Source organism: Piliocolobus tephrosceles, chromosome 18 (genome assembly GCF_002776525.5).
Source record: "Piliocolobus tephrosceles isolate RC106 chromosome 18, ASM277652v3, whole genome shotgun sequence".
Classification (NCBI taxonomy): Eukaryota; Metazoa; Chordata; class Mammalia; order Primates; family Cercopithecidae; genus Piliocolobus; species Piliocolobus tephrosceles.
The window spans coordinates 58,639,888-58,655,606 of record NC_045451.1 but is presented as its reverse complement, the minus strand read 5'-3'; the positions used below and the strand labels follow the sequence as shown (position 1 = coordinate 58,655,606).

The window sequence follows — 15,719 nt, the reverse complement described above, 5'->3', positions numbered from 1 at the left end:
AAAGGAAAGAAAGAAAGAGAAAAGAAAAGAAAGAAAGAAAAGAAAAGAAAAGAAAAGAAAAGAAAAGAAAAGAAAAGAAAAGAAAAGAAAAGAAAAGTGTGTGCTGTAGGGTCTCCCAACAACTCCTAGCCACAGACTGCAGACCTTACCATGTTGAAGGACTATTTGCCAAGGGGTCTAATTTGAAAACTATGGTAATAGATGATCTTTCTTAACTATTAATAAGCACAACTATTGCATCTTGTTTGAATCATGGGCCTGTTTTTTGTTTCCATACACACTCTATCATCCCTAAGAACCCTGATGAACAAAGCATTTTACAAGAAGCTAACAAAAGTCTGTTGGCACAGTTTGCAAAACTGTTGTTATTGAGATGAAGGCTAATTAAATTAAATTACTTGTTTTTCAAATAGAGCATGCATTATTGAGAGAACATCTGCTCCCTGAAAACAATTTGCAGTTTAGCTCTTCGTGGGTGCTGAAAAGGCTCCTGAAGCTGAATTTTTGAAAAGTCTATGTTACACTGACACCTAGTGGATCATAAAATAGTTTCCAAACATGAAAATAAGACAGCAAAAGGCCAGGCGTGGTGGCTTATGCCTGTAATCCTAACATTTTGGGAGGCTGAGGCAGGAGAGGATCACTTGAGGTCAGGAGTTCGAGGTCAGCCTGGCCAACATGGTGAAACCCCATCTCTACTAAAAATACGAAATTAGCCAGGCCTGGTGGTACGCACCTGTAATCCCAGCTACTTGGGAGGCTGAGGCAGGAGGATCCCTTGAACTCAGGAGGTGGAGGTTGCAGAGCCAAGAACATGCCACTGTACTCTAGCCTGGGCAACAGAGCAAGACTCTGTCTCAAAAAACAAACAACAAAAAGAAACCAAGGTTCATGTTGACTACTGGCATTGCCTAAAATACTAATACCTTACAAATGTAAAGTCAGTATTTTCTTTAAAGTTGGAAAGGACTTCTGCATATTACGTCACTAATTATAGAACACCTCTAGATTTCTTTTTTTTTGGTCCACTACTGGTGACTATGCTCATCAGTCTTATTGCCCCCTTTCTCCCTTCTTCTCACTTTCTTTAGACTTTTCTCTTTCATGCTTTACTCTTCCTCCTGACTCAGAGAGGATCACATTCCCTTGACAAAGTCCAGCCCTAATATTTCTTGAACCCAAGAGCCCCGTGATGATAGTTTCTCATGGAGCATAATTTAGATGTGGAGTCAAAGAACTATAGCCCATAGACCAAACCCCACCTGCTGCCTGTTTCTGAAAATAGCATTTTATTGGCACACTGTCACACCCAACCGTTTATGTATTGTCTATGGCTATTTTTATGCTCTAACAGCAGAGCTGAGTAGCTGCAGCAGAGATAGTAGAGCCCACAAGGCTAAGATATTTACTCCTGGCACATCTGTTGGCCCAATTTAGAATAAGGCAGCCTGAGTCCCAACCTCTGGACCTTACTAGTTGTGGTGCTCAAGGCTTCACACACTAGGCAGTGCCCTGGGCTACACACAAAGGACCATATGACCATTGGGTTTCTGTAAAGTACCCCCCACCTTTTTTTTTTTTTTTTTAAGAGATAGGGTCTCACTATGTTGCCCAGGTTGGTCTCAAACTTCTGGGCTTAAGTGATCTTCCTGCCTCAGACTCCCAAAATGCTGGGATTATAGGTGTGAGCCACTGTGCCCAGCCTCAAGCTCCATTTCTCAAGGCACTTTCATCACTGGCTCTTCTTAGCTCTCTGACCGTGCAGAATCATAACTTCTTCCCACTTCATGTTTCATTTTTTCTGGTCCAAGATTCTCAACATGTAATCTAGTTCATGCTGAAATGGAAATCTTCAGTAAGGTTCTGACAATCCCTAAAGCCCAGTAAGAGCTTCAAAGAAACCAGTGTACAGCTCCCAACACCACAATGTTTGAAAGGCCACTGCTCTGCTCTCCTTCTCCACCAGGCAGTCAGGCTTTGACCCTGCTGCAGTGTTAGGGGCTGTTACCCTGTACCCTCCACTGTCTGGGCAGTCGCCTCCTCCAGCACCATCTTATCTACCTCACCCCTTCCTGGGAGGACCAAGGCTAGATGTGTCACTGGGTGAGCCTCAGGAAATGGACTACAGGAAAAGCACAGAACAGAGGCAATGTTAGTATAAAAAAATAGAGTTGGCTGGGTGTGGTGACTCACACCTATAATAGTACTTTGGGAGGCCAAGGTGGGTGGGTAGATCACCTGAGGTCAGGAGTTTGAGACCAGCCCGGCCAACATGGCGAAACCCCATCTCTACAAAAAATACAAAAAAAAAAAAAAAAAAGCCAGGCATGGTGATGTGCACCTGTAGCCCCAGCTACTTGGGAGACTGAGGCAGGAGAATTGCTTGAACCTGGGAGGCGGAGGATGCAATGAGCCACGATCAACCCACTGCACTTCAGCCTGGGCGACAGAGGGAGGATCCGCCTCAAAAAAAAAAAAAAAAGGTCCGGGCGCAGTGGCTCATGCCTGTAATCCCAGCACTTTGGGAGGCTGAGGCAGGTGGATCACGAGGTCAGGAGTTCAAGAGCAGCCCCTGGCCAAGATGGTGAAACCACGTGTCTACTGAAAATACAAAAATTAGCCAGGCACGGTGGCAGGAGCTGGTAATCCCAGCTACCCGGTAGGCTGAGGCAGGAGAATCGCTTGAACCTGGGGGCAGAGGTTGCAGTGAGCCGAGATCAAGCCACTGCACTTGAGCCTGGGCAACAGCGTGAGAAAGAAAAGCAAAGCAAAGCAAAGCAAAGAAGGAAGGGGAAGGAAAGAAGGAAGGAAGGGAGGGAGGGAGGGAGAGAGAGAAAGAAAAGAAAAGAAAAGAAAAGAAAAGAAAAGAAAAGAAAAGAAAAGAAAAGAAAATGAAAAGAAAAGAAAAAGTAAAGGAAAGGAAAGAAAAAGTAAAGGAAAGGAAAAGAAAGGAAGAAAGAAAGAAATAGATTTGGGGTGGGGTGCAGTGGCTCACGCCTGTAATCCCAGCACTTTGGGAGGCCTAGGTGGGTGGATCACCTGAGGTCAGGAGTTCAAGACCAGCCAGACCAACATAGCACATAGCGAAACCCCGTATCTTCTAAAAGCACAAAAATAAGCCAGGTGTGGTGGTGCCCGTCTGTAATCCCAGCTTCCTGGGGGGCTGAGGCAAGAGAGTCACTTGAACTCAGGAGGCTCGTGAGCCAAGATCATGCCACTGCACTCCAGGTTGGGTGACAGAGCGAGACTCCATCTCAAAAAAAAAAAAAAAAAAAAAGTACAGCCAGACACAATGGCACACACCTGTAGTCCCAGCCACTTCAGAAACAGATGGGGAGGATTACCTGAGCCCAGGAGTTTGAGGCCATCATGGACAACATAGCAAGATCCCATCTCTAAAATAAATAAATAAATACATACATAAATAAAATGTATGGCCAGGCATGGTGCCTCATGCCTGTAATCCCAGCACTTTGAGAGGCCATCAGGAGAACTGCTTGAGGTCAGGACTTTGAGACCTACCTGGGTAACACAGTGAGATGCCATCTCTACAAAAATTTTAAAAATTAGCCAGACATGATGGCTCACACCTATAGTTTCAGCTACTCAGGAGGCTGAGGCAGGAGGATCTCCTAAGCCTAGAAGTCGGAGGCTACAGTGAGCCATGACTGTACCACTGTACTCAAGCCTGGGCAACAGAGCAAGACTCTATGTCTAAATAAATAAATTTTTAAAAATAAATACAACATGGACCCTAAATGATTGGTTAACTGTTCATTTCTTTATAAACAGCGCTAAGTTAATTTGGAGGTTTTATCAAAGATACTTGTTATGGTTCTGCAGCAAAGACTCTTGATGAAAAATTAAGGGATGTGGGCTTCTGTTTCATCTCAGAAATTTCTGGTCACAAAGGTATTGTAGCATAAAATTTTTAACTTAGAATTTCTCATCTTTGAAAGCTTGCGAGTTCAAACTTTGCTCTCTTACTTATACCAGATGAAAAGTGGCAAGCAGGTTAACCTGTAGCCTGGCAATACAGGAATTTTAGGACTGCGTCTGAAGTCGCCAATGAAATTACACCTGAACCTGCCTTCTGCAATGGTTCCAGAATCAAAAAAAGAATGCCATGGTCTCATGGTGCTAAAAGATGTCCAGTCAGATAAAACGGGTCACAATGTTCTTTTAGAACTACTTTTTGCAAATACAGGAAGCCTTTAGCAAAGGACTTCAGCATCTGCTGGAAAAATTGCTTCAATGTTCTGCAATGGCTTGGCAACCAGTAACTGCCATGTATTGACAAGTTTATGGCTGTACAAAAGTGCTATCTGCCCCAAGACAGACGGTTCCAAGAGCCTCATCCAAGACTAGGTGGCAACAACCAGTCACCAGGCAAACACCTAGGCAAGAGAATGACCCCATAAGGTTGCTATGTAGAGCCAATACTGGCAGGCACAGGAGATATGGCCTCTTTGCAATATAAGAAATGTGTTGGTTGGGCACGGTGGCTCATGCCTATAATCCCAGCACTTTGGGAGGCCGAGGCAGGTGGATCACCCGAAGTCAGGAGTTCGAGACCAGCCTGACTAACATGGTGAAACCACATCTCTACTAAAAATACAAAAAAAAATAACTGGGCATGGTGGTAGGCGCCTGTAATCCCAACTACTCAGGAGGCTGAAGCAGGAGAATTGCTTAAATCGGGGAGGCAGAGGTTGAAGTGAGCCAAGATCGTGCCATTGCTCTCCAGCTTGGGTGATAAGAGCAAAACTCCATCTCAAGAAAAAGAAAAAAAAAAAGAAAAAAGAAATGTGTTGCCAGGTTCTGAGGTTCATTTGACATATGAGAGGGAATGGGGGCCTCTTTGAGCTCCAGGTTAGAAGGGCAATCTAAATGAGTTCTCCATGGCCTGTGCTGCCCAGTCCTAACTTAGGGACCCACTCTCCAGCCCCACCATTACAATCCCCACCCCACAGTAGCCTCTGGGACTCCAAACTGTCTTCCTGATATTTCCATTTTTAGAAAAGCCAAATCTCTGTCATCTCTGCATTCATAGTTACTCAGTAAAACTGGGCTTCACTTCCCTAATGACATAATCAGAAAACCAAGCCCAGGAGGAAACAGTAGCCACAGCAAATACAAACTCAGCCCAGCACACACGAAAGAACATGGGTGCTGGATCTTTCTGCTAAACATCTGGTAGCGCTCCTTCGCCAAGGGCCATGGCAACTGGAAATCCTGAGCTGTACCAGCAGTTACAAGATCCACCAAACACCCAGATATGGGGATCTCTGACAAAAAGTTTAATGGAGCTATGGGTGGCTGTGAATACAACTACCTACAGGAGACAGAGGTGAAAAGACTTCTATGGTGTTTAGCTAGGAGCTAAAAAGAAGATGTGATCACGGATATTCCGAGATAGGTAGAACCCAGCAGCACACTGTCAAGTCCAAGGGATAAGTGTCTAGTGGGTTTCAAACTTCTACAGTCAAAGGACCACTTCTTCCAGGGAAGCAATCTTGAGAATCTTCAGCCAGTTCTGCTAGTCATTACCAGCCCTTCAAAACATCAATTAGAAGGCTGGGCACAGTGGCTCACGCCTGTAATCCCAGCACTTTGGGAGGCTGAAGGAGTAGGATTGCTTGAGGTCAGGAGTTAGAGATCAGCCTGGGCAATATTGCAAACCCCCATCTCTACAGAAAATTAAACAATTGGCTGGGCATGGTAGTGCACACCTGCAGTCCCAGTCACTTGGGAAACTGAGGTGGGAGGATAGCTTGAGCCCAGAAGAAGTTCAAGGCTGCAGAGAACTAAGATTGAGCCACTGCACTCCAGCCTGGGCAACAGAGCAAGACCTTACCTCAAAAAACAAAATAATAAAAGTATGGAGAATTCTATCAACAGATAAATGCATAAAGAAAACGTGATGAATACATATGGACATTGTTCAGCCTTCACAAGGAATGAAATTCTGATTCCTGCTACAACATGCATGAAATTTGAAAACATTAATGCTAAGTAAAACAAGTCAGACACCAAAGAACAAATATTGTACAACTCAGTGTATACAAGGTACCCAGAACAGGCAAATTCATAGACAAAGAAAGTAGAACAGGAGCAATTGGGGGGAGGGAATGGGAAGATACCATTTAATGGGTACAGAGTTTATGTTTGAAATGACGAAAAAGTTCTGGACAAAAATAGTTATGATGATTGTACAATACTGTGACTATAACCAATGCCAATGAATTGTACACTTAAAATGGTTAAAATGGGAAATCTTATGTTATACATATTTTATTAATAACACAATAAACAAAAATTTTTTTCAAGTGAAAAATGGCATTGCTTTTAAGAAAATATGAGTAAGTTAATTTTTAAAGATGGCTATTAATAAGTAAATAATTTACATCAGAAATTATGTGATAATTAGAATCAGCAAGGAAGACTCATGTTGATCTGCACCAGTGGTCCCCAGGTCATAATGTGATAGCCAATTCCCGCATTCTGGCCCAAGCTCCTGCTTCTTCGAACGAATATGTTTACCCATTTGGAGCTAGGGTCCTTCAATATTTACATATTGCAACTATCTCAGACCTTGTGAATTCTGTATCCCTATTTGTTTAAATGAAGCCCAATTCTTACTGAACTATCCACCATTACAATGGAGTATTTAGTAAGACTTGTGCTTAATATAAATACAGAATCCCAAAAGTATCTTTATTTCATCCAATTAAGGATACTATACCATGAAAATGCAAAATAGTGACTTAATGAACTTCTCCTTTGGATTAGCTAAGCATATTGTGTGCAATATTCCTTCTGGATATGGATTATGATATAATATGGTCAGGTACATTAATGTACACCTAAGTTCCCAGGATCTCTCCTTCATAAAACTTCTTAATACTAGTTTTTTGTTCTCTGGTTTTAAATTTTCAGGAGAAGCCAAAATTATTATTCTTTTTTCTTTTTTTTTTCTTTTGAGACAGGGTCTCACTCTGTCACCCAGGCTGGAGTGCAGTGGCATGATCTCAGCTCACTGCAACCTCTGCCTCCCTGGCTCAAGGGATTCTCCTGCCTCAGCCTCCCAAGTAGCCATGCTGGGCTCATTTTTATATTTTGAGTAGACAGGGGGTTTCACCATGTTGGCCAGGCTGGTCACCTCAAGTGATCTTCCTGCCACAGCCTCCCTAAGTGCTGGGATTATAGGCATGAGCCACCACACCTGGTCAAAAAGCCAAAATTATTAATATTACCCTGAACATGTTCTCAAATCTTCTCCAGAGTGCCAAACAAAGGAGTGACTTAACAATTAAGCAGTTAATCTGATTAATGGAGAAGCTGGGCAGAGTCATCACAAGGTGAATGACTTGGCCTGCTCATTCAGCTGGGATGTTTACTTTATTCATATTAATCTTAACTTAGTTTTCTTTTCACTTTGTGCATCATTTCAGGATAGGAAGGATGTTCTCACAGAATCAGGAGGATATCTAGGTGAGGCGGGAGTAGATAACCAATTTGGATTATAGTTTTGGCTAGATAATGTCATCGTCTTTAAAATTTTTTCTTTTCTTTTTTTTTTTTTTTTGAGGCGGAGTTTCACTCTGTCTCCCAAGCTGGAGTGCAGTGGTGCAATCACTGCCTCCTGGGTTCAAGTGATTCTCCTGCCTCAGCTGGAATTACAGGCATGCGCCACCACACCTGGCTAATTGCATATTTTTATTACAGATGGGGTTTCACCATGTTGGTCAGGCTGGTCTTGAACTCCTGACCTCAAGTGATACACCTGCCTCGGCCTCCCAAAGTGCTGGGATAACAGGTGTGAGCCACTGCACTCGGCCTAAATTTCTTTTAAACATATTTAAAAGGCTGTTTTAATAGAATCATAACAACTAACGTATTGTGTGATCTGGATTGGACCCCGGACTAGAATTTTGGAGTGGAGGGCTATAAAGGATACCATTGAGATAACTGGCAAAATATGGTCTTTAAGTGGGATAATAGTATTGTATCAATGTTAATATCTCCCCGATTTTGATAATTTTATTGCAGTCTTGTAAGAGAATGTCCTTGCTGTTAGGAAAAATACCCTAAAGAATTCAGAAGTAAAGAAAAGAGACATTTCCTGTCAAATCTACAACTTACTTTCAAAAAGTTCAGGAAAAAAAAAGTTTATATATTTATATACATATATGCACAGTACATCAAGAGAAAATGATAAGAAAGGCGTGATAAAATAAGGGAATTGCCAGGCACGGTGGCTCACACCTGTAAATCCCAGCACTTTGGGAGGCCGAGGTGGGCGGATCACCTGAGGTCGGGAATTTGAGACCAGCCTCACCAACATGGAGAAATCTCATCTCTACTAAAAATACAAAATTAGCCAGGCATGGTGACTGGTGCCTGTAATCCCAGCTACTCGGGAGGCTGAGGCAGGACAATCGCTTGAACCCAAGAGGCAGAGGTTGTGGTGAGTTGAGATCATGCCATTGCACTCTAGCCTGGGCAACAAGAGCAAAACTCCATCTCAAAATAATAATAATCATCATAAGGAAATCTGAGTAATGGGTAGGGGAGTTCATTATATCATTCTAACTTTTCTATAGGTAAGAATTTTTTTTGAGGCACAGTCTCCTGCTGTGGCTCAGGCTGGAGTGCTGTGGTGTAATTATGGCAAACTACAGCCTTGACCTCCCAGGCTCAGGTGATCCTCCCTCCTCAGTCTCCCGAGTAGCAGGGAACACAGGCACGCATCACACCTGGTTAATATTTTTCTTATTATTTTTGTAGAGGTGGGGTCTCCCTATGTTGTCCAGGCTGGTCTCAAACTCTTGAGCTCAAGTGATCTTCCTGCCTTGGTTTCCCAAAGTGCTGGGATTACAGGCATAAGCCACCATGCCCAGCCAGAAATAATTTAAAATAAGAAATTTACTAAAAAAATTTTTTAAGCTAATATAATTTCATTCATCATATCCTATGATCTAAAACAAAGCAAAATTAATTTGACATTATAAAATACATATCTCAATTAACTTTTTCCCCACACTACATCAATGTATCAGTTAATACTATATTAGTGGCATTATTACCCAGGAAAATACTATTTGAATTTTATCTGAAAATAAATCACTAAACCTCACAGTTAGAAGGGAACTAAGAGAGCAAACAACTCAAACAAACCTCTGTGTTGGCCAGGCATAGTGGCTCGCGCCTGTAATCCTAGCATTTTGGGAGGTGAAGGCAGGTGGATTACTTGAGGTCAGGAGTTCAAGACCAGCCTGGTCAACATGGTGAAACCCCGTCTCTACTAAAAAATACAAAAATTAGCTGGGCATGGTGGTGTGTGCCTGTAATTCCAGCTACTCGGGAGGCTGGGGCACGAGAATTGCTTGAACCTGGGGGGTGGAGGTTGCAGTAAGCCAAGATCATGCCACTGCACCCCAGCCTGGGAGACAGAGAGAGACCCTGTCTCAAAAATAAATAAATAAGTAAATAAATAAACCTCCGTGTTTCCAGTGTAACATCATATGAAATTATACAATATCAAAAGGAAGCAGAGTGTGAATCATGCATGAGTCCAGCACAGAGAGGTTATACCTTGAACTGCTGTTGATCTCTACCCAGCCCAGTTTCCAGGACACACGAAGCAAAAGTCCACCAATGAGTGTCTGCCACCTGGAAAGGACAAGAGGCAATGTGAATTTCATAGAGTGCTACAGTCTCCAACACCATCCAGCCCCAGCAGATCTGCTGACTGACACAAAGAGACATGTTCAACTCTGTTTACTACTCTTTTCTCCCACTCTCTCCCAATTATCCCATTTCTCAGACTTTCCTTCTCAATCTCTACTATTCCCTTGAGTCCAGCTGTCCAGCAAGTACTGACATTGACATTCTTCTCCTCTTGTTTTCTTTTTTTTTTTTTTTTTTTGAGATGGAGTTTCACTCCGTCACCCAGGCTGGAGTGCAATGGTGCAATCTTGGCTCACTGCAACCCCCGCCTCCCACGTTCAAGCGATTCTCCTGCCTCTGCCTCCTGAGTAGCTGGGGCTATAGGCGCGTGCCACCATGCCTGGCTAATTTTTTGTATTTTTAGTAGAGACGGAGTTGTATCCTGTTAGCAAGGGTGGTCTCGATCTCCTGACCTCAAGATCCACCTGCCTTAGCCTCCCAAAGTGCTGGCATTACAGGTGTGAGCCACCGCGCCTGGCCTCTTCTCCTCTTATTCTAGACTTTTCCTGAACAGCCTCGCTCATAGTCACTGCTTCTCCCACTGTCTCTACTTTGATGATTCCCAAATCCCCATTCTCACCTGGATGCTGCCACAATGATCTCCCACAAGCTCTCAATGATTATTATTATTGTTATTATTCATAGATTTGGGGGTATATTTGCAGGTTTGTTACATGGATATAGTAAGCAAAGGTGAGGTTTGGGCTTCCAGTGTCCATCAACTGAATAGTATACATTGTGCCCAACAGATACCGTTTCAACCCTCAGCCCCCTCCCATCCTCCCTGCCAAGCTCCCAGTGATAACATGCCTAAATCATCACCCTGAACCTCTCCCTCAAATCATCCTCCCTATTCCTAATCAACCAAACCAGAAACCTAGGTGGCATTCCACCTCACCTCTTCGGCCTTCACCTCCCTCGTCTAAGCACAATATCCTACTGATTTTATTTATCCCCATAACAGCATTCAAATCTGAAGTCTTCCCTCCCCACCAACCCTCCTGCCTCCGTCTCAATTCAGGCTCTCATCATCTCATGCCTGGCTCACAGCATTAGTCCCTTAACTGCTCCTCCTCTTCCAAGGTTGCCCCCTGGCCATTCTTTACTTTGCAGCCAAAGAGTTTGTCCTAAAATGCGAATTTAATTGTGCTACTTGCTTGTTTTAAAAACAGATGATTCTTCCTGGTGCCATAGGCAGCAACCCTCAGCCTCTTTTCTGCCTACAACACACTCCTAGGTCATGAAGCTCACCTGAGACACACAGCCCCCAGCATGCACAGTGCAGGGGCAGCACAGGTCACAAACACCCCTCCCCCTCCCAATGCAGAAAGCACATCAGAATGCCAAATGGGTGAGAGGGACAGTTGCTTGCTCTAATCGCTTTTTTATTTTACTTGAGTCATTCATAAATTTCAAAACCTTGTTTTTCAAGATAAATGACTTGAGACACCTCACCTCGGAAGTGACTATGACCACCACACACCCATGTGTTGTGACATCACGGTGGAGAACTCTGGCCTAAAGGACAAAGTCACTTGGATGTGACACAGAAAGTCCTTTGGGACTTGCACCTGCCCCTGTCCAGGGTTAGCTCCTGTCTGTTTGCTGTGTGCAGCCACATTCCAGCCACACCCGATGGCCCACAGCCCTGGGAACATGCCAGGTCATGCCATACTTCTAGGAGTCCGGGCGTGCCATCTTCTTGCCCCATAATGTTCTTCCCATCTCTTTGTCTGTGGTGAACACCTGCTCAGCCTGTAACACCCAGTTTGCATATATCCTGTGTGAAGTTTCACTGACCCAGCCAAGCAGAACACACTAAATGTGGGTCCTGCCTTCAAACAGTTTGGTCTAGCACAGTGATTCTCAACCAGGCAATCTTGCCCTCCAGGGCACATTTGGCAGTGTCTAGACCAATGTTTGGTTGTCACAGCTGGGGAGAGGAGCAGAAGGTATGCCACTGGAATCTAGCCAGTAGAAGCCAGGGATGCTGCTAGACATCCTACAACGTGCAGGGCCGTCCCCACTGCAAAGAATCATCCAACTCAAAATATCAGTGCTGGAATGTCATTCCAAGGTTGAGAAACCCCAAACTAGTGAAAGTAGGGTAATTAATCAATAATTACAACAAAGTGCGTGAAGCCCTAAAAGGAAGTGTACCAGGTATATAAGCCACTCTATTGAAGGAAACTAACCTAGTCTAGCGAGTGGGTAAGACTTCCTAGAGAGAATAAATTTGTGCAAAAACCCGAAGCACGTTCAAAGCAGAAGACCCAGAAGGGACAAAGGCTCAGAAGTGAGAGAGGCAATGGCTTCATTCAAAGCTTCTTGGAGAAGTTCAATTGGTCTGGACCCCAGCACTGGAACATTGGAGAGAGGGTAGCAAGAGCTGACCCTGGAGAGAAGGGGATGATCCTAAAGGACCACGTCAATCATAAGGAGCTGGGACTTCAAACTGGGGACTCAGTGAAGGCTTCCAGGCATGGGAGTGACCCTGTCCCATTTACATTTGGGGAAGCTCCCTCTCTTTGCAAGGGAGGGAATGTTTCTGAGAAGCAAGACTAGGGGCAAAGAAGTAAGTTAGGAGTTTTTACAGTAATTGGAGAGAAGACAGTGGCTTGGAAAGGGGCAAGATGGACGAAGACAGTGGACAGATTCTGAAGATGTCTAGGAGGCCCTGGTGTTGAGGATGAAGGAGGATGTTGAGGATGAAGGAGACAAAGGAAACAAGAATCACTCCCAGGTTCTGAATTGTGCGGTTAAATGGAGGGTAACCATTCACTGCAGGTGAATTTAAGGAACAGATGGAATTTAAAAAGCAAGCTCCATGAGGGCAGGGATCTGTTTTCTTCACTGATGTACCCCAGGCATCTGCAGAATACGTTGCTCTGCCCTACCAGACACCAGGCATTGTTCTAGGCACTGGGAATATGCCAGTGACAAAATGGATAAATCAAAATTCCTGCCTTTGTAGATCTTACATTCTATGGGGGAGGTGCATTCAGTCTGTCTCATCCAAGGACAGGGAGGAGAATGGCAATCCAAGCATAGAGATCACCCTTTCCTACGCACATTCCCTCGGTCCCTCTACCTTTAGAGATGTGGAAAGACAATCAGAACCAAAACACATTTGCTTCTCTGTAAGAAAGAAACCAGTATCCCAGCTTTATTCACTAAAATACCCATAATCACAGAAGATACTTTAAAACTTTTGCTATGAGGCCGGGCACAGTGGCTCACGCCTGTAATCCCGGGAGGATCGCTTGAGGCCAGGAGTTCAAAGCTGCAGAGAACTATGATCATGCCACTGTACTCCAGCCTGCATGACAGAGAGGGAGCCTGCCTCTACAAAAACAAACAAACGTGTTTGCTATGAAATATTAGGGAGGAGCTTGATAAAGTATTTTAAAGTTCACCTGAAATAACATAGTGGGGATAATATAACGAACATTTTTTTAAAAGAAGAAGAATGAGGGACCGCTGGCTCTAAGACATATTTAAATGGTTTAATAATTAAAACAATTCAGCACTAGTCCCTTAACATCAAAACTGACGAATACATACCCAAAAAGAGACCTTAGAAAAATGACTTTTTAAAAAAATCCTTTATTTTTGGGACCGTCTCACATTGTTGCCCAGATTGGAGTGCAGTGGCATGATCTCAGCTCATTGTAACCTCCGCTTCCTGGGTTCAAGCAATTTGCGTGCCTCCGCCTCCCAAGTACCAGGGATTACAGATGCTCACCATCACACCTGGCTAATTTTTGTATTTTTAGTAGAGACAGGGTTTCGTCATGTTGGCCAAGCTGGTCTCAAACTCCCGACCTCAAGAGATCCTCCCACTTTGGCCTCCCAAAGTGCTGAGGTTACAGGTGTGAGCCACTGTGCCCAGACAAAAAATGACTTTACACAGATGCTTTTCAACTTACAGTGGGGTTATAGCCCAACAAACTGATCATACGTTAAAAACGTCATAACTGAAAGAGCATTGAATACACATAACCTACCGAACACCAGAGCTTGGCCTCACCTACCATAAACATGTTCAGAACATTTATATTAGCGTGGCTGGCTGAGAGCTGCAGCTCACCACTTGCTACTACTGCCCAGTACCAGGGGAGAGTATTGTATGGCATAACGCTAGCCTGGGAAACAGCAAAACTCAAAAGCTTAAGTATGGTTTCTACTGAAAGCATATTGCTTTCACATCATCGTACAGTCAAACAATTGTAAGTCCAACCGTCGTTAAGTTGGGACAGTCTGTATATGATATTAACAAACATATACAGATTATTATGCCTTTGGACATAAGGCAAAAGGAAGGATTACACAACAAATGAGGCTAGCATAAATTAGTTAACTACTGGGGAAGGAACAATTTCCTTACATTGCACCATACACTAAATTAAACTGTCAACAATTAAAGCTTGAATAAAGCTTTAAGAAAATATAGGTGAATATCTAAATGATGATTATGCCTTTGGGAATAAGGCAAAAGAAAGGACTACAGAATAAATGAGGCCAGTATATATTAGTTAACTACTGGGGAAGGGACAATTTCTTCACATTGCACCATACACTAAATTAAACTGACAATGATGAATAAACTTTTAATGAAATATAGGTGAATATCTAAATGGTTTTATGATGGAGAAGAAAAAAACAAAAGCAATGGAAACAATCATGAAAGAAACAGTCAATATATTTGACCACATAAAAAATATTTAAATAATCGAAATAATTATAAACAAATTGAAAGGCAAAGAACAAATTGCAAAAATTATTTCCAAAAACATAATGGACAACAGATTGAGCTTATTAAAATATAAAGAATTTATTAAATTAATAAGAAAAACACTAAAACCTCAATGAAAATACATGGATAAAAGGCACAACTAGACAATTCACCGAAAAGAGATACAAGTGGATAATATGCATAAGAAAATTGTCCAACTTGATGAATAACCTAAAAAATTATACGACAAAACAATACACCTTTTGCTCATGAAATCAGCAAACAGAATCACAGTTTGAGCACAATATTATCGAAACGTTCATGTAGAGGCTGGATGGCAATGTCAATTGGTCAAACATTTTTGGAAAAGAATATGTTAATATTCAAGGAGAATACTAAAGAAGCTCATGCACTTTAACCCAAATTAATTAATTTTTTTTTTTTTTAGAGACAGGATCTCACTTTGTCACCCAAACTGGAGTTCAGCAGTAAGATCACAGCCCACCGCAGCCTCTAACTCTTGGGGTCCAACAATCCTCCTGTCTCAACCTCCTGAGTAGCTGAGACTACAGGTTCATGTCATCATGCCCAGCTAATTTTCTTTCTTTTTTGTTTTTAAGATTCAAGGGGTGCATGTGCAGATTTGCTACACGGGTACATTGTGTGATGCTGGTTTCAGCCTCTGTTGATCCTGTCACCCAGTGAACACAGTACCTAATAGGTGGTTTTTCAATCCTTACTTACTTTTCTCCCTAACTCTCCCCTTGGGGAATCCCCAGTATCTACCATTCCATCTTTATGTCCATGTGTACCCAATGTTCAGCCACCTTTTACAAGTCAAAACATGCAGTATTTGGTTTTCTATGTTAATTCACTTAGGATAATGACCTTCAGCTGCATACATGTTGCTGCTAAGGACGTAATTGTGCTCTTTTTTATGGCTGTGTAGTATTCCACAGTATATATATACATATATATACACACATATATACATATATACCAAATTTTCTTTATCCAGTCCACTGTTGATGGGCATCTAAGTTGATTCCTTGTCTTTGCTGTTATGAATAGTGCTGTGATAAAATACACGTGAGTGTAGGTACATTTTTGGTAGAAGAATTTATTTTCCTTGAGTATATACCCAGTAACGGCTGCTGAGTCAAACTGTAATTCTATTTTTCATTCTTTTAGAAGTCTCCAAACTGCTTTCCATAGGGGTTAAGCTAATTCACAATCCTGCCAACAGTGTATA

At 42.8% G+C, this 15,719-nt stretch overlaps 1 protein-coding gene across 6 annotated transcripts in view; it reads right to left on the bottom strand.

Annotated features, from left to right (window-relative positions):
* The window catches only part of TMEM241 (transmembrane protein 241), a 140,095-nt gene that overhangs the window by 115,494 nt on the left and 8,882 nt on the right, over nucleotides 1-15,719 (bottom strand). For 5 of the 6 annotated variants that reach the window (XM_023207789.1, XM_023207790.1, XM_023207791.1 and 2 more), the window contains exon 3: nucleotides 9,598-9,675. In XM_023207789.1, coding sequence (XP_023063557.1) covers nucleotides 9,598-9,675 — 78 coding nt within the window. Of the gene's footprint in view, nucleotides 1-9,597; nucleotides 9,676-10,983; nucleotides 11,079-15,719 lie in introns of those variants that run through there. The other variant, XM_023207794.1, reaches the window with a different exon arrangement.